The sequence below is a fragment of the Haemorhous mexicanus genome, chromosome 16 (assembly GCF_027477595.1).
Source record: "Haemorhous mexicanus isolate bHaeMex1 chromosome 16, bHaeMex1.pri, whole genome shotgun sequence".
Classification (NCBI taxonomy): Eukaryota; Metazoa; Chordata; class Aves; order Passeriformes; family Fringillidae; genus Haemorhous; species Haemorhous mexicanus.
In genome coordinates this window covers 13367019-13384175 of record NC_082356.1, presented here as the reverse complement: position 1 = coordinate 13384175, position 17157 = coordinate 13367019, and the positions used below count along the sequence as shown (strand labels likewise).

The 17157-nt window shown below is 54.8% G+C and overlaps 2 protein-coding genes across 2 annotated transcripts in view; one reads left to right on the top strand and one right to left on the bottom strand.

Moving 5' to 3' along the window:
- Positions 1-1821: 1821 nt before the first annotated feature.
- Positions 1822-8736, bottom strand: LOC132334739 (zinc finger protein 239-like). Its single transcript, XM_059860844.1, has 3 exons — positions 8620-8736; positions 4484-4549; positions 1822-4328 (listed from the first exon to the last, which is right to left on the bottom strand). The coding sequence occupies exons 2-3, from the start codon at positions 4503-4505 to the stop codon at positions 3238-3240; spliced, it is 1113 nt and encodes a 370-aa protein (XP_059716827.1). The 5' UTR covers positions 4506-4549; positions 8620-8736; the 3' UTR covers positions 1822-3237.
- Positions 8737-11004: 2268 nt separating this feature from the next.
- Positions 11005-17157, top strand: part of LOC132334968 (zinc finger protein 883-like) — a 42802-nt gene continuing 36649 nt past the window's right edge. The window contains 3 exon segments of the mRNA XM_059861088.1: positions 11005-12165; positions 14506-14571; positions 14728-15859. Of these exon segments, the coding sequence (XP_059717071.1) occupies positions 12048-12165; positions 14506-14571; positions 14728-15859 (1316 nt within the window). The 5' untranslated portion in view covers positions 11005-12047.

Genomic DNA, 17157 nt, shown 5'->3' with positions numbered 1-17157 from the left:
TGGACACCCCAGATGTTTCACACCCCAGGATTTGGGATCAGGGGATTTTGACGCAAAAGTTTAGGAATTAAGGGGATTGACCCCAGGATTTGGTGGGATTTAACCCCAAATGGGGTGTAACTCCCAAATGGGGGGATCGGGGGATTGGATTGGGGGATTGACACCCCAGAGTTTGGGATCAGGGGGGCTTTGAACCCAAAGTTTGGGGACTGGGGGATTTGACCCCAGACTTTGGGGATGAGGAGGGTTTGACACCCCAGATATTTCAAACCCCAGGAGGTCGGGATTGGGGGTTTTAACCCCAAACGTTGGGGGTTGGGGGTGTTTGACACGTCAGAATTTCGGATTTGGGGATTTTTGACCCCAGAGGGAACGGGGGGTGTTGGACACCCTAAATGTTTCAAACCCCAGGATTTGGGATCGGGGGTCAGTTGACCCCAGGATTTAGAGTGTTTGACCCCAATGTTTGGCGTCCCCCCTCCCCGGGTTTGGAGTCGGGGTAGAGATCGGAGCCATTCCCTGGAAACAGCGGCAGGATAGGGATTGGGAACAGGAACGCGAACAGGAATAGGATCGGGAATGGGATTGCGAGCAGGAATAGGAATGGGACCGGGATTGGGATTAGGAATGGCATTGTGAATGGGATTGGGATCAGGAATGGGATTGGGATCGGGAATGGGATTGGGAACAGCATTGGGATCGGGAACCGGAACGGGTAAGGACCCTTACCCAATTCCAGACCCCAATCCCAGGGAGAGATCCCACCCCAGTCCCGGAATGGACCCATCCCCCCAATCCCGGACCCCTCCCCAGTCCCAGCCCCTCCCCAGCCGCTGAACGGACCCTCCCTCAATCCCAGCCCGCCCCAATCTGGACCGGAGCCATCCCCAGAGCCTCCCCCATTCCCGGCCCGGACCCTTCAATCCCTTTTTGGGGCGGCTCCTGCCGCTTCCAGCCCATTCCTGGGCATTCCAAAGGGCCCTGGGGACCCTCCCCATTTTGGGGGTGTTGGGGTGGCCCCAGGGCCGCCCCGAGGGGGGATCAAAAGCCCCAAACCCGAGGGGCTCCTGGGGGTGCCCAGTTCCTCCCGTCCGCACCCCAAAACAGATCCTGGCCAATCAGAGCGCGGGACGCTGATGACTCATCAGTGTCCAGGAGCAGAATTTGGGGAGGGGGCAGGTGACCCCGGGGATGGGGATGGGGCGTGCGGGGGCAGCTGGGACCGTACTGGTGGCACTGGTGGTTCTGGGAGCGCCCCCGGCCGCGGGGGGAGCGGGGGGCGCGGTGAGAAGGGGGGCGGGGACCCCAAATTCAACCAAAGGGGGGTCGGGACCCCCAAAGGGAGCAGGAGGGGCCTGGAACCCCCAAAACCAAGCACGGGGGAGGGGATTGGGGGAACGATGGGGAAGGGGCGGGAGAGTGGGGGGAAAGAGGGGGATGGGACCCCCAAACAGGATCAAGCCAACTTGATGTGGCCATCATTACACGTGGATGGTAGCCAAAGGCAGCCAGTGGTAGCCAAAGCTTTTTCCCAGTCCGTGTGATCCCAGTCTGTGCAATCCCAGTCCATATGATCCCAGTCTAGTTTATCCCAGTCTGGGTGGTCCTGATCCATACGGTCCCACTCTGTGCAGTCCCAACCCACAGGATCCCAGTCCATATTTGATCCCAGTCCATATTTGATCCCAGTCTGTGTGGTCCTGTGCACACTCCCAGGGTTTGGAATTCCAGTTCCCATCCAGGAAAAAATGTTCCTGCCCTTGAAATTCCTTCCTATCCTCTCAACAAATTAGAGTAAAATTATAAATCAAGAAATTAGAATTAAAATGAAATAAATTGTTTAAAAAATGAAATATAAAAATCTCAGCTCTTCCTTACAATACTCCAATAACGATTCAAGCCAAACCAACAATAACTATTACTATAACATTACCAATACATACAAACAAATTATATACCAAGAAATACCTTTTGAAAGTTTTAACTCGATGACTGATATACTTCAGATAAAAAATATCTAAAAAAACTAACATACAGTCTAACACACCTTAGTAAAACAATTGATATTACAAAAATACTGAACACAAAACCAAACACCACTATAATTTCTCACACATTTTAACCAAACAATTAAACTTTAATAACGCACTTAAGTACTCTAAAAAAAATTAAAATTACTTTAAATAAATTTAATTGCGGGTGGGTTGTTTCATTTGGATATTGGTTTTTGGATTGTTTGGGTTAGATGACTTAAAAAATGGGATTTTTATAGGAATTGAATTAGCTGAGAAGGTGGCACTCTGCAAACAGAACTGACAGAAAATAAACGGGACAGAAATCAGCAACTCTGAAAGTTTTATTTGCTATCAAATACATCCCACCCACCCAGCCCCACACAATCCCCATCCCACCACTCCAAATTGGGATCCCACTTCTCCCAGTCCCTTCCCAACCCCAACTCACCCTGGCAGCTGTGGAATGGAGTGAGTTTGGCCTGGGATTGAGTGGTTTTGACAAGGGAACAAGAAATTTGAGCTGCTATGGTGCCTTTATGGGTTAAAATTCAGTTGTTTTCAGTGGGATTTGAGTGGTTTTGAGGTGACAGATCGATCCCTCTTGGCTTTCGGAGTGCAAAGAGATGGAGAACAGTACCCAAAATCCTCCCAGAACCCACAAATCCTCCAGAATTGTTGCAGCTGAGTTCATGGTGTCCAGGGAGGCTGCAGCTGCCGGTGCTGGGAACAAACGAGACAGGTCTTGGTTTCAGAGAGCTCCAGAATCCATTTCTGACCCCCGAAAGACAGGGCAAAGGCAGGGCTGTGGGGTTTTTATAGGGAATCCCAGGGGTGGAGTTTGGGTTTGGGCCAGGGGAGGAGTTCTTAGCAACACAAGAAGGATGAGATCAAATTCCTGCCTTTTAGTAACAGGGACACTCCACACAGAATGTGTCCCCAAATCCTTAATTCCTCCTCAAACACCTGAGAAATGGTGGGAGTTCAGATATATTTGATCAATTGCCTTCATTTAACCCTGTTTTGGGAGTTTTTAAGGGATGAAGATGAGGCACAAGAAAATTGAGGCCAGACCAAAAGGAGAAGCAGCCAGGTATGTTCCCAGCATGGATCACAGGGAATGTGGGTGACCAGGGCTGTGCCCAAAGTGGCTCCTCCAGTGGGGGATGGAGCTGGAGCAGCACACGAAGCTCTTCCCGCACTCGGGGCACTCTCAGGGCTTCCCTTAGTGGTGCCTCTGTCGGTGTTTGGTCAACGCAGAGCTGCTGGAGAAGCTCTTCCCACACTGGGGACACTCGTAGGGCCTCTCCCCAGTGTGGATTTGCTGGTGGTTGATGAGGGTGGAGTTGCCCCTGAATCCCTTCCCACAGTCAGGGCAGAGGAAGGGCCTCTCTTCTGTGTGAACCTGATAGTGCCGGAGGAGACAGGATCTGCTCTGAAACCTCTTCCCACACTTGGAACACTTGTAGGGCCTCTCCCCAGTGTGGATCTTTTGGTGGACAAGCAGGTTGGAATGCTGGCTGAAGCTCTTCCCACACTTGGAACACGTATAGGGCTTCTCCCCAGTGTGGATGCGCTGGTGGCTGATCAGGGTGGAGCTCCTCCTGAAGCTCTTCCCACATTCCCCACACTCGTGGGGCCTCTCCCCAGTGTGGATGCGTCGGTGCCTGACAAGATGGGAGTTCTGCCTGAAGCCCTGCCCGCAGTCGGGGCAGCGGAAGGGCCTCTCCTGTGTGTGCGTGCGCTGGTGCACGAGGAGATCAGAGCTGGTGTGAAACCTCTTCCTGCATTGATCACACTCGTAGGGCCGTTCCCCAGTGTGGGTCCTCTGGTGACTGATCAGGTAAGAGCTCCACCTGAAGCTCCTCCCACACTCCCCACACTCATGGGGCCATTCCCCAGTGTGGATCCTCTGGTGCAGGATCAGGCTGGAGCTCTGCCTGAAGCACTTCCCACACTCCCCACACTTGTAGGGCCATTCCCCAGTGTGGATCCTCTGGTGCTTGATCAGGTTGGAGCTCCGGCTGAAGCTCTTCCCACACTCCATGCACCTGTGGGGCTTCTCCCCAACATGGAGCTGCTCATGCAGCACCAGCTCCGAGCTCTGGCTCCATCTCTGGCCGCCTTCCCGGCCCAGGCTGGCTCTTTCCCCCTCAGATCCCTGCCATCTGCGTTTGCAGCCCCTCCTCGTGCGGGATCTCCGGGGCTTTTCCTCCCCGTTGGGTTCCTGCGCCATGGAGCCGCTCAAAACGGCCTCTGCTGCCAGGTTCTGCCGTGGGGATTTGTCCTCCCTGCTCTCCATGCTCAGCTCCTGCTCTGGGGGAGGAAGGACAAGGACAGGATAGGATTTGCCTCCGTGCCACAGGCAAAGGGAAGGAGATCCCCCCAGGGCTGTCCTGCAGCCAAGGCTGTGCTGGGCTGGGAGATGGAGCAGGACAGAAGGGGGAAAGGGGCACTGACTTCCTCCTCACCTGCCTCAGTGTCCTGGGGCATCTTCCTCTTCCTCACAGCCTCCCAGGGGTTGGGAATGGGAAATCCTGGTTTGGGGAAAACAAGGGAAGAGCATGTTGACTTTGAAGGTCCCTCTACCCAAGCCCATCTCTACACAACACCAGCCACCTGGGCTCCAGAAAAACCTCCCAAACACCAAGATTCAGCCCTGGAAAAGCCTTCCAGGAGTTCCCTGTCCCTGGTCCCTCCCCTTTGCTGTCCAGGGTTCCCCCTTGTCCCAGCTGCTGGGGGTCATGCTTGGATTGGCGGTCCCCCTTCTCCTCACTGCCCACCCTCCCCAGGCTGCTGGCAGTCCCAGCAATCCCAAAAGCTCCCCCCTCTTCGCTCTCACTATTTCGGGATGCCGCTGCTTTTTGGGCTCCCAGGCTCCCTTCTCCCCTCACTCTCTGCTCTGGGCTGCAGGGGCTCCAAGGAGTCCCCCCTGCCCCTCTCCAGGCTCCTGAGGGTCCCACCAATGGCAGCGCCCCCCCACTCTGGGCTCCCCACTTTGGGCTCCCGGGGGACACAGGGCTCTGCTCCTCCAGGCTGCCTCTGCCGGCAGCCGCCACCGGCACCCCCCGATGTCCCCCCAAGGGGCCTTTTCCGCTCAGCCTTGGACTTCTTCCTTCTCCAAACATCTCCCCAAAAACCCAAGTAGGAGTGACTGGGAATGACTGGGCATATGCTAGAGGGAACTGGGCTACACTGGGAGATACTGGGAGTGACTGGAACAAAAGTGAGGGTGAAAGAGAGCAACTGGAACCATTTGTGGAGCACAACTGGTTCATACTGGCAGGGACTGGGAGCACACTGGGCTCATCTTTGGATCATACTGGGAGGGACTGGACTAATACTGGGAGTATCTGAGAGCGACTGGGAATACACCCTTCACATCATCCCCCACTGGGCCTGATTGGGAGCATGCTGGGAGCAAATGGCATCATACTGGGACTGACTGGGTTGATCTAGGAAGCAACTGGAACCACGCTGGAGGAATCTGGGACCATACTGGGAGAGATTGGAAGCAACTGGGATTATACTGGGACCACACAGGGAGTGCTGGCATGGGACTGGGATCAAACTGAAGCTTACTGGGATTATATTGGGGTTGAAAGGGAGCGACTGGGATCACACTTGGGGCTACTGGGAACAACTGAGAGAAACTGGGATCATGCTGCAAGCAAACTGGAGGAACTGGGAAAGACTGGATGCATGCTGGAGGCAACTGGGATATTCTGGGCATGACGGGGGGATCATACTGGGATAACTCACACCTTACTGGGGCCACTGGCAGTTCCTGGAAATGACTACAGACATGTTTGGGGCAACTGGGATATACTGGGAGTGTCTGTAACCATACTGGTAGGACTGGAACGACCGTGGGAACAACCAAGACCATGCTGGGGAGAACTGGGACCACACTGGGGTAACTGGGAGTGAGTGGGACCATACTGGGAGGGACTGGGATCATTTGGGGAGTGACTGGGACCACACTGGCAACAGTTGGGATCATGCAGGGGACAACTCAGACCACACTTGGGGCAACTGGGCATGACTGGGACCCTGCTGGGAAAAACTGGGACTATTCAAGGGGCAACTGGGATCATAATGGGAGGAACTGGGAACAACTGGAACTATGCTGGGGGCAACTGGGATCACACTTGAATCACACTGGAAGCAGCCAAGTCCATGCTGGTTTAGATCGGGATCACACTGACGGTGACTGGAATCATACTGGGAGCAACTGGAAGTGGCTGTGAGCAACTGGAATTGTGCTGAAAGCAACTAGAAGGAAGTTGAAGTAACTGGGAGCATGCTGGGGGTGACTGGGATCATACTGGAGGCTACTGGAGTCATGCTGCCATTGAGAGGAAGCAACTGGGACCACACTGGGGTCACACTAGAAGCAACTGGGATCACACTGGGGGCACTGGAATGAGACTGGGACCAGCTGGGCTCATCCTGGGAGCAGCCACTGCAGACCCCAGGACCCCCCAAAAACACCTCCCAAGGACCCCCGATGTCCCCCCGAGGGCCATCTGCGGCTCGGCTTTGGGGCCCTGCCAGCTCCAAACATCCCCCCCAAAATCCCCAAACCAGGCACCCCCGGCAGATTTGGGCCGAGCTCCCCCTCCCCAAGCACCTGCGGGATGGTCCCAAAAGGTCCCACTCACAGTCCCAAAATGCCCTGGTTTGGTATAAAATCACCCAACAGGGCCTCAAATGCAGCCAAAATCCACCAGGTTTGGCCTAGAATCAGCCAAAGGGGCCCCATAACCTGCCCTAAATCCACACAGTTTGGCCTGAAATCAGCCAAACGGCATTAAAAGTATCCAAATGGATCAAAAATTCAACCAAAAAGGGCCTAAAATTGCCCTAAATGTTTTAAAACCCATACACAATGGCCTAAAATCACCCTTGCATCTCTCAAATGCACCTAAAATCCACCCTGAAAGAACCTGTTTTTTCCTGAATTTACCAAAGGGACCTAAAATCCACCCAAAAATCCACACAGTTTTGCCTAAGGTCACCCAAACTTTCCTGGAACCAACACAAGGGGACCTAAAATCAGCCTAAAATGGCTTGATTTGACTTAAAAACAAAAAATCCAACCAAATGTGCCCAAAATCACCAGAAAGTGGGACTGAAATCACCTATGAAAGAATGAGGTTCACCCATATGGACCTAAAATCAGCCAAAGTGATCTAAAATCCACCCTCAAACTGTCCAGTTTATCCTAAAATCACCCAAATGCGAACCAATCCCACCAACACGGGCCTAAAATCAGCCAAAGGGATCTCAAATTCCCCCTCAAACCCACCAGATCCAGCCCAAAATCAGCCAAAGGGGTCTAAAATCCACCCTGAACAGCTGGGACTCCCTGCCAGGGATCTGAGCCCACCCTAACCCTGCCCAGGCTGGCCCAAAATGCCCCCAAGGGGCCGAGCTGAGGCCCAGCCCGGGATGGGCTCCGGGCTCGCTCCGGGCCCTCCGCGCTCGCTCCGGGCAGTTTTGGCCACGGCCCCGGACGGGCCTGGGAGGGACCAGGGAGGGACCAGGGAGGGCTGGGCAGGGCTGGGGCATCTGGGGCTTCTGGGCTGGGAGAGTCTGCTGGGAGTTTGGGGCAATTATTGGGGTTTTTGGAGAGAATTATTGGTGTTGAGGGAGTTGGGGATTTTGGGGGGTTGTGTAGATTTTGGGGGGTTTTATTGGCACTTTAGGGGGGGTTGTTTTTTGGAGATTTATTAATTTTTTTTTGTTTTTTAAATAATTGGGGGGGGATTACTGGGGTTTTGGGGATTCTCTTGAATTTTTGGGGGTTTTATTGGAATTTCTGGGGGATGTGAGGTGGGTTTATTGGAATTGTGGAGGCATTTATTTTGATTCTTTGGAGGTCTGGGTTTTTTAAGGAAATTTTTGGGGGGTTTTGGGGCTTTTTGTGCAATTTGGGGGGGTTTTGTGGGGTTTTTTGGGTGTTGCCAAGATTTCTCTGGGTCTCGGGGGGGATTTTGTGGGGCCTCTTTTGGCTTTACAGACATGTTTGAGGGATTTGTGGGACTCAGTTGGAATTTTTGGGGGGATTGTGGCAATTGCAAGCGATTTTGTGGGCTTTTATTGGGATTCAAGGATGTTCTAATGAAATTTTGTGAGATTTAATTGGGATGTCGTGGGTTTTATTGGGACTTTTAGGGATTTTAATGAGATTTTGGTGCCTCTCAGCCCTTGCCCACACCCGGGGATAATTGCAAAGCCTCCCCCAAATTATATTAAAAACCCTCAAAATCCTCCAGAAATCCCTAAAGCACTCTCTGAACACCCACAAATCCCACAAAATCCCAGTGGAACCCAACAAAATTTTAAAAAACATCTCAAAAAATTCAATAAATACCCCCCCAGAAACCTCCCCCAACCCCCAAAAAATCCCCCAAAATCCAAAACCCCCCAAATGCACAACCACCCACAAAACCCAATAATTTTCCCCAAAAAACCCCAAAATACTCCCCTGAACAACAAAATCCCCCAAAGCCCAAAAAAGCCAATACCAAATCCCCCAAAACCCCTCCCAAAATTCCAAAAAAAAGTCCCCAAAATCCCCCCTAGAACCCCCCAGACTCACTGGGGCCATCCTGGATTAGGGGGCACCGGCCGGTGGAACAGGAGCCACTTCAGGGGGCCCTCGGAGCTTTTTGGGGAGGGGGCACCATGGAAGACCCCCAAAAACCAGAAGGGGGAATCCCTGCTGTGCCCCCTCCCCCTGAAACCCCCCGACCCCGGTTCAGGGTGAGCCTGAGACTCCCCGGGACCCCCAAATCTCCTCCAGGTCCCCCACAGTCCCCCAAGGTTGGCCCAGGACCACTCCGGACCCAAAAACACGCCCCAAGACCCCCCAAAACCTCCCCCGGACCCACCAGAAACCCACCCAAATCCATCAGACTGCCCCAAATCCCCCTCGGACCCCTCAATTCCCCCAAAACCCTATGAAATCCCCTCAGACTCCCCCAAATTCCCCCCAGACCCACCTCAGAACCCCCAGATCCCCTCACAACCCCGCAGTTCCTCTCACAACCCCCCAAAATCCCCTCAGACCCTCCCAATTCCCCTCAGACCCCCTAAACCCACCTGAGAACGCTCCAGACCCTCTCAAGCTTCCCCCAAAGCTCCCAAAAGCCCCCTCACACCCACCAAAGCCCCCTTACACCCACCCAAGCCCCCTCAGACTCACCAAAGCCCCCTCAGACTCACCAAAGCCCCCTCACACCCCCTCATTCCCCCCAAATCCACTGCACACCCCCCCATTTCCCGTCAATGCCGCCAAAAATCCCCCGTTTCTCCTCAAACCTGCCTCATACCTGCCCCAACCCCCCCCCACAGTTTCGCCCCGGCCCCACCTGATCTCCTCCTCCACCGATCGCCTCTTGCAATCTCCCACCTCGGCCGCGTGCGCCGGTTCCCAGTCAATAGCGGCGCGCACCGCCGAACCGACCAATCACCGCGCTGCACGTCCCCGAACCAACCATTCACAGCGCGGCTCCCCTCAGCAACGCCCGCCTTCCCCGCCCCGGCCAATCAGAGGCGAGCCGGAAGTGGTGCCCCATTCCCCGCTGCCGCCGGGACCCGCCGGGCTGGGGACAGGTGCGGGAGGGTCCTGGGGGGGGATCGGGGGGGCTGGGGAGGCTTCTGGGGGGTCTGGGGGGTCTGGGGGGGCGTCGGGGAGGGGCTCGGGGGTTTGGGTGGGGTCTGGGGAGGGTCCTGGGGCATTGTGGGGGGACCTGGGGGGTGCGGAAGGGTCCTAAGAGAGGTCTTGAGGGGGGGGAAGTGGAAGGGTCTGGGGAGGTTTTGGGGAGGGGTTGTAGGAAGGTCCTGGAAGGGTCTAGGGGTGTTGGGATGGTCCTGGAGGAGTTTGGGGAGGGCTCTGGGGGGTCCTGAGGGTGTCCATGGAGGGTTTTGGAGGTTTTGGGGAGGAGCTTTCGGGGGTCAGGAAGGGTTTGGGGAGGGGGTCTGTGGGGGGGGGTTTGGGGGGTTTGGGGAGAGATACTGGGGGGATCTGGGGAGGGGCTGGGGGAGCCTGAGTTTGGTTTCGGGGGCGGGTCTGGAGGGTCCTGGCAGGGTCCTGGGTGGGGTCATGGGAAGGGTCTGGGAGGATCTCAGGGGACATCCTGGGCTGGGCCTGATTGGGGTCTGGGGGCTCTCAGGGGCCCCTGGGCCAACCTTGGGGGGCTCTCGGGGGTTTGGGGTTCCTGGAGGGGTCCTGGGGGAGATTTGGGGGTCCCGGGGGTCCCAGACCCACCCTGAACCGGGGTCTGGGGGTTTCAGGGGGAGGCGGCGCAGCAGGGGTTCCCCCCCGGTTTTTGGGGGGGGTCTCCCATAGTGCCCCCTCCCCAAAAAGCTCCGAGGGCCCCCTGAAGTGGCTCCTGTTCCACCGGCCGGTGCCCCCTGATCCAGGACGGCCCCAGTGAGTCTGGGGGGATTTTGGGGACTTTTTTGGAGAGATTTTTTGGGGGATTTGGTATTGGCTTTTTTGGGCTTTGAGGGATTTTGTTGTTTAGAGGGAATTATTGGGTTTTTGGGGAAAATTATTGGGTTTCGGGGGGTTGTGGATTTCAGGGGGTTTTGGATTTTGAGGGAGTTTACTGGGGTTTTGCAGGGGCTTTTGTTGGGGGGGGAATTTAATGAATCTTTTGGAAGTATTTTTTCATTTTGGTGGGTTCCACTGGGATTTTGTGGGATTCTTGGGGGTTTTGGAGGATCTTACTGTACTTTTGGGGAGATTTGGGGGATTTTTAGCGGAATTCTGGGGGGCCTTGGTTGGTCTGTGGGTTGTCCCTGGGTGTGGGGAAGGGCTGAGAGGCACCAAAATCTCCATTAAACCCCCAAAAGTCCCCCAATTAAATCTCACAAAATCCTGTTAGAACACCCTAGAATACAAATAAAAGCCCACAAAGTGTCTTGAAATCCCAACAACCCCCGCCAAAATCCCAATTAAGACCCACAAATCCCCCAAAATTTTATGCAAAACCATAAAAAGTCCCACAAAATCCACCCCGGGATCCAAAGAAATCCTGGCAACACCCAAAAAACCCCACAAAACCCCCCCCAAATTGCACAAACATCCACAAGAAACCCCAAAAACTTACGTAAAAAACCTAGACCTCAAAGAATCCCACTAAATGCTTCACAATTCCAAAAAAGCCACGCAAAATCCCCCAGAAATTCACGAGAATCCCAAAACTCGCTACAAAATCCTAGTAATTCTCCCCAAAATGGTAAAAAAAAAAACCCCAAATATTTTAATAAACCCCAAACAACATCAGAAAAAACACCCCCCTAAAGTGCCAATAAAACTCCCCAAACCCAAACTGCCCAGAGCGAGCCCGGAGCCCATCCCGGGCTGGGCCTCAGCTCGGCCCTTGGGGGCATTTTGGGCCAGCCTGGGCAGGGTTAGGGTGGGCTCAGATCCCTGGCAGGGACTCCCAGCTGTTCAGGTCCCTTTGGCTGATTTTGGGCCAAATCTGGTGGGGTTTAGGCCAGTTTTGATAATTTTAGAATAAACTGGGCAGTTTTACAATGGATTTTAGATCCCTTTGGCTGATTTCAGGCCTCTTTGGTTAATTTTAGTTTAAGCCAAGCTTCCTGAGGGCGATCTTAAGTTCCATTGTGAGCGTTTGAAACCAATCTTGGTGATTTTATGTCTCTGTGGCTGATTTTATGTGAAACCAGGTGGGTTTTAGGGTGGATTTTAAGCTCATTTGGGTGATTTTAGTCCAAACTAGGCACATTCAGGGTGGATTTGAGCCCATTTCAGAGAATTTAAGAGTGGATTTAGGTCGTTTTGTGTGGGTTGTAAAATAATTTGGGCACTTTTGGGTCCATTTGTCTGATTTTAGGCCAAACCTGGTGGATTTTGGCTGCATTTGAGGCCCTTTTGTGTGATTTTAAACCAAACCGGGCCCTTTTAGGACCGTGCGTCTCCTTGGCCCGGCCCCTTTCCCCTCACGGTTCCGCCCTTTCCTCGCCCCCTTTCCCCTCAGGGTTCGGCCTTCAGGAATGGGGAGGAGGAGGAGGGAGGGAGGAAGAGGCCGAGTGGCAGCAGGAAGCAGCTGGAGCAGGGGAGAGGGAACCCTGGAGTGGCCGCAGCCCCAGGAGCATCGCCCCCATCCCGCAGGTGCCCGGGGAGGGGGAGCTCGGCCCAAATCTGCCGGGAGTGCCTGGGTTTGGGGATTTTGGGGGGGATGTTTGGAGCTGGCAGGGCCCCAAAGCCGAGCCGCAGATGGCCCTCGGGGGGACATTGGGGGTCCTCGGGAGGTGTTTTTGGGGGGTCCTGGGGTCTGCAGTGGCTGCTCCCAGGATGAGCCCAGCTGGTCCCAGTCTCATTCCAGTGCCCCCAGTGTAATCCCAGTTGCTTCCAGTGCGACCCCAGTGTGCCCCCAGTGTGATCCCAGTTGCTTCCTCTCAATGGCAGCATGACTCCAGTAGCCTCCAGTATGATCCCAGTGACTGTCTCTCCCAGTTGATCCCAGTCACCCCAGCATGGTTCCAGTCACTCTCAGTTTGTCCCAGTTGCTTTCAGCACGATTCCAGTTGCTCACAGCCACTTCCAGTCAATCCCAGTATGATTCCAGTCACCGTCAGTGTGATCCCGATCTAAACCAGCATGGACTTGGCTGCTTCCAGTGTGATTCAAGTGTGATCCCAGTTGCCCCCAGCATAGTTCCAGTTGTTCCCAGTTCCTCCCATTATGATCCCAGTTGCCCGTCGAATAGTCCCAGTTTTTCCCAGCAGGGTCCCAGTCATGCCCAGTTGCCCCAAGTGTGGTCTGAGTTGTCCCCTGCATGATCCCAACTGTTGCCAGTGTGGTCCCAGTCACTCCCCAAATGATCCCAGTCCCTCCCAGCATGGTCCCACTCATTCCCAGTTGCCCCCAGTGTGGTCCCAGTTCTCCCCAGCATGGTCTTGGTTGTTCCCAGTGTGGTTCCAGTCCTACCAGTATGGTTACAGACACTCCCAGTATATCCCAGTTGCCCCAAACATGTCCTATATCAGTCATTCCCACAGTCATGGGCATGACTGTGGGAAGGGCTACCCAGTGGCCCCAGTAAGGTGTGAGCTATCCCAGTATGATCCCCCAGTCATGCCCAGAATAACCCAGTTGCCTCCGGCATGCATCCAGTCCTTCCCAGTTCCTCCAGTTTGCTTGCAGCATGATCCCAGTTTCTCTCAACTGCTCCCAGTACCCAAAGTGTGATCCCAGTTGCTGCCTTTCAACCCCAGTGTGATCCCTGTAAGCTCCAGTATGATCCCAGTCATATGTGAGCCCTCCCAGTGTGGTCCCAGTATAATCCCAGTTGCTTCCAATCTCTCCCAGTATGGTCCCAGCTGCCTCCAGCGTGATTCCAGTTGCTTCCTGGATCAACCCAGTCAGTCCCAGTATGATGCCATTTGCTCCCAGCGTGCTCCCAGTTGCTCCCAGTCAGGCCCAGGATGGGGAATGATGTGCAGGGTGTGTTCCCAGTCGCTCTCAGATACTCCCAGTATTAGTCCAGTCCCTCCCAGTATGATCCAAAGATGAGCCCAGTGTGCTCCCAGTCCCTGCCAGTATGAACCAGTTGTGCTCCACAAATGGTTCCAGTTGCTCTCTTTCACCCTCACTTTTGTTCCAGTCCCTCCCAGTATCTCCCAGTTTAGCCCAGCTCCCTCTAGTATGTTCCCAGTCACTCCCAGTTCCTTCCAGTATGATCCCATTTGCTGCCAGCCACTCCCAGTCAGCCTCAGTGTGGTCGCACTCAATGCCAGTATGATCCCAGTCACCTCCAGCATGATCCCAGTGTATCCAAGTATAAGCCCAGTTGTTTCCAATCACCCCCAGCATGTAGCCAGTCATGCCCAGTTCCTCCCAGCTGGATTTTGGGGGAGGATGTTTGGAGAATGAAGAAGTCCAAGGCTGAGTGGAAAAGGCCCCTCGGGGGGACATCGGGGGTGCCGGTGGCGGCTGCCGGCAGAGGCAGCCTGGAGGAGCAGAGCCCAGTGTCCCCCAGGAGCCCAAAGTGGGGAGCCCAGAGAGGGGGGAGCGCTGCCATTGGCGGGACCCTCAAGAGCTGGAGAGGGGCAGGGGGGACTCCTTGGAGCCCCTGCAGCCCAGAGCAGAGAATGAGGGGAGAAGGGACTCGGGAGAGCCCAAACAGCCCCGGCATCCCGAAATGGGGAGAGCAAAGAGGGGGGAGCTTTTGGGATTGCTGGGACTGCCAGCAGCCTGGGGAGGGCAGGCACCGAGGAGAAGGGGGACCCCCAATCCAAGCATTACCCCCAGCAGCTGGGACAAGGGGGAACCCTGGACAGCAAAGGGGAGGGACCAGGGACAGGAAACTCCTGGAAGGCTTTTCCAGGGCTGAATCTTGGTGTTTGGGAGGTTTTTCTGGAGCCCAGGTGGCTGGTGTTGTGTAGAGATGGGCTTGGGTAGAGGGACCGTCAAAGTCAACATGCTCTTCCCTTGTTTTCCCCAAACCAGGATTTCCCATTCCCAACCCCTGGGAGGCTGTGAGGAAGAGGAAGATGCCCCAGGACACTGAGGCAGGTGAGGAGGAAGTCAGTGCCCCTTTCCCCCTTCTGTCCTGCTTCATCTCCCAGCCCAGCACGGCCCCCGGCTGCAGGACAGCCCTGGGGGGATCTCCTTCCCTTTGCCTGTGGCACGGAGGCAAATCCCATCCTGTCCTTGTCCTTCCTCCTCCAGAGCAGGAGCTGAGCATGGAGAGCAAGGAGGACAAATCCCCACGGCAGAACCTGGTGGAAGAGGCCGTTTTGAGCAGCTCCACTGCGAAGGAACCCAATGGGGAGGAAAAGCCCCAGAGATCCCGCACGAGGAGGGGCTGCAAACGCAGATGGCAGGGATCTGAGGGGGAAAGAGCCAGCCTGGGCCGGGAAGGCGGCCAGAGATGGAGCCAGAGCTCGGAGCTGGTGCTCCATGAGCAGCTCCATGATGGGGAGAAGCCCCACACGTGCATGGAGTGTGGGAAGAGCTTCAGGTGGAACTCCGACCTGATCAGGCACCAGAGGATCCACACTGGGGAATGGCCCTACAAGTGTGGGGAGTGTGGGAAGAGCTTCAGGCAGAGCTCCAGCCTGATCCTGCACCAGAGGATCCACACTGGGGAACAACCCTATGAGTGTGGGGAGTGTGGGAAGAACTTCAGCCTGCATTCCAACCTGATTGTCCACCAAAAGATCCACACCGGGGAGAGGCCCTACGAGTGTGATCAGTGCAGGAAGAGGTTTCACACGAGCTCTGATCTCCTCATGCACCAGCGCACTCACACAGAGGAGAGGCCCTTCCACTGCCCCGACTGCAGGCAGGGCTTCAGGCAGAACTCCCATCTTGTCAGGCACCGACGCATCCACACTGGGGAGAGGCCCCACGAGTGTGGGAAATGTGGGAAGAGCTTCAGGCACAGCTCCAACCTGATCAGTCACCAGAGGACCCACACTGGGGAGAGGCCCTATGAGTGTGGGGAGTGTGGGAAGACCTTCAGCCAGAGTTCCACCCTGATCAGCCACCAAAAGATCCACACTGGGGAGAGGCCCTACGAGTGTGATCAATGCAGGAAGAGGTTTATGACCAGCTCCCTTCTTCTCCAGCACTATCAGATTCACAGAGAGGAGAGGCTCTTCCAATGCCCTGACTGCGGGAAGGGATTCAAGTTCAACTCCATCCTCATCACCCAGCGGTGCATCCACACTGGGGAGAGGCCCTACGAGTGTCCCCAGTGTGGGAAGAGCTTCTCCAGCAGCTCTCACTTGACCCGACACCAACGGAGGCACCGGTGAGGGAAGCCCTGCGAGTGCCCCGAGTGCGGGAAGAGCTTCGTGCGCTGCTCCAGCTCCATCCCCCACTGGAGGAGCCACATTGGGCAGAGCCCTGGTCACCCACATTCCCTGTGATCCATGTTGGGAACACACCTGGCTGCTTCTCCTTTTGGTCTGGCCTCAATTTTCTTGTGCCTCATCTTCATCCCTTAAAACCACCATAAACATGGTTAAATAAATGAAATTGATCAAAGATATCTAAAGTCCCACCATTTCTCAGGTGTTTGAGGAGGAATTTAGGATTTGGGGACACATTCTGTGTGGAGTGTCCCTGTTGCTAAAAGGCAGGAATTTGATCTCATCCTTCTTGTGTTGCTAACAACTCCTCCCCTGGCCCAAACCCAAACTCCACCCCTGGCGTACCCTATAAAAACCCCACAGCCCTGCCTTTGCCCTGTCTTTTGGGGTCAGAAATGGATTCTGGAGCTCTCTGAAACCAAGACCTGTCTCGTTTGTTCCCGGCACCGGCAGCTGCAGCCTCCCTGGGCACCATGAACTCTGGAGAATGGGGGCGGCCAGTGAGGACAGGTCCTGGATTGCAAGATAAGTGTGTGTTGTGTTTGCCATCTGTCAGAGGTGGGGCAGTTATCTTCTGTGCATTGGGCAGTTTATCTCTTCCACAAGCAATCCTCCATCCAGGAGAGATCTGCTGTTAATGGGCCATTAATTTACAGGAGAGTGAACGTGTTTTTCACAGGCAGCTTCACAGAAACTGGAAAACGTGGGGGTTCCCGGGAGGGGGCACCGCTGATCCAGAGCATCGAGGCGCTGCCTGCAATCGTCCATAACCACCCCTAAGGAGCCTCCAGGGCTTCACCCTCCATGAGCTTCAGCAGACGTGTTGGGAAAGTTGGCAAGAGCCCGTGGAATGGTCCTTGTTGCAGGCAGATTAGCCACTTGTAGCTCTTCAAAACTCCCACCCATGAAAAATGAAAAAACTTAAACCATTCCTAAATGTGAAAAACATGTTCACCCTCCTGTGAAAATGTAAAAAGTTTAATAAAGGACAATGGGAGACCAGGACCATGGAGCAAAGGTTATTATGGCCGGGTGCATCTTGGCACTCAGCCAGGAGCACCCTGTTCCCTTCGGGGATCCCCTGAAATGCCTTTTCCCTTACACCAGCCTGTTGCATATTCATAGACCCTCATGCATATCCATAAACTACTTCACATATTCCAGGACCTCTTCTACATGGCCCCTCCTTGGGTCTGCCTTTTCAGAGCATGTGTGTTTCTTGGCTGTGGTTTTGGCTCCTTCTCTTTATCACCTCCAGTTTTTGGGCCTTGGTCCACTCTGC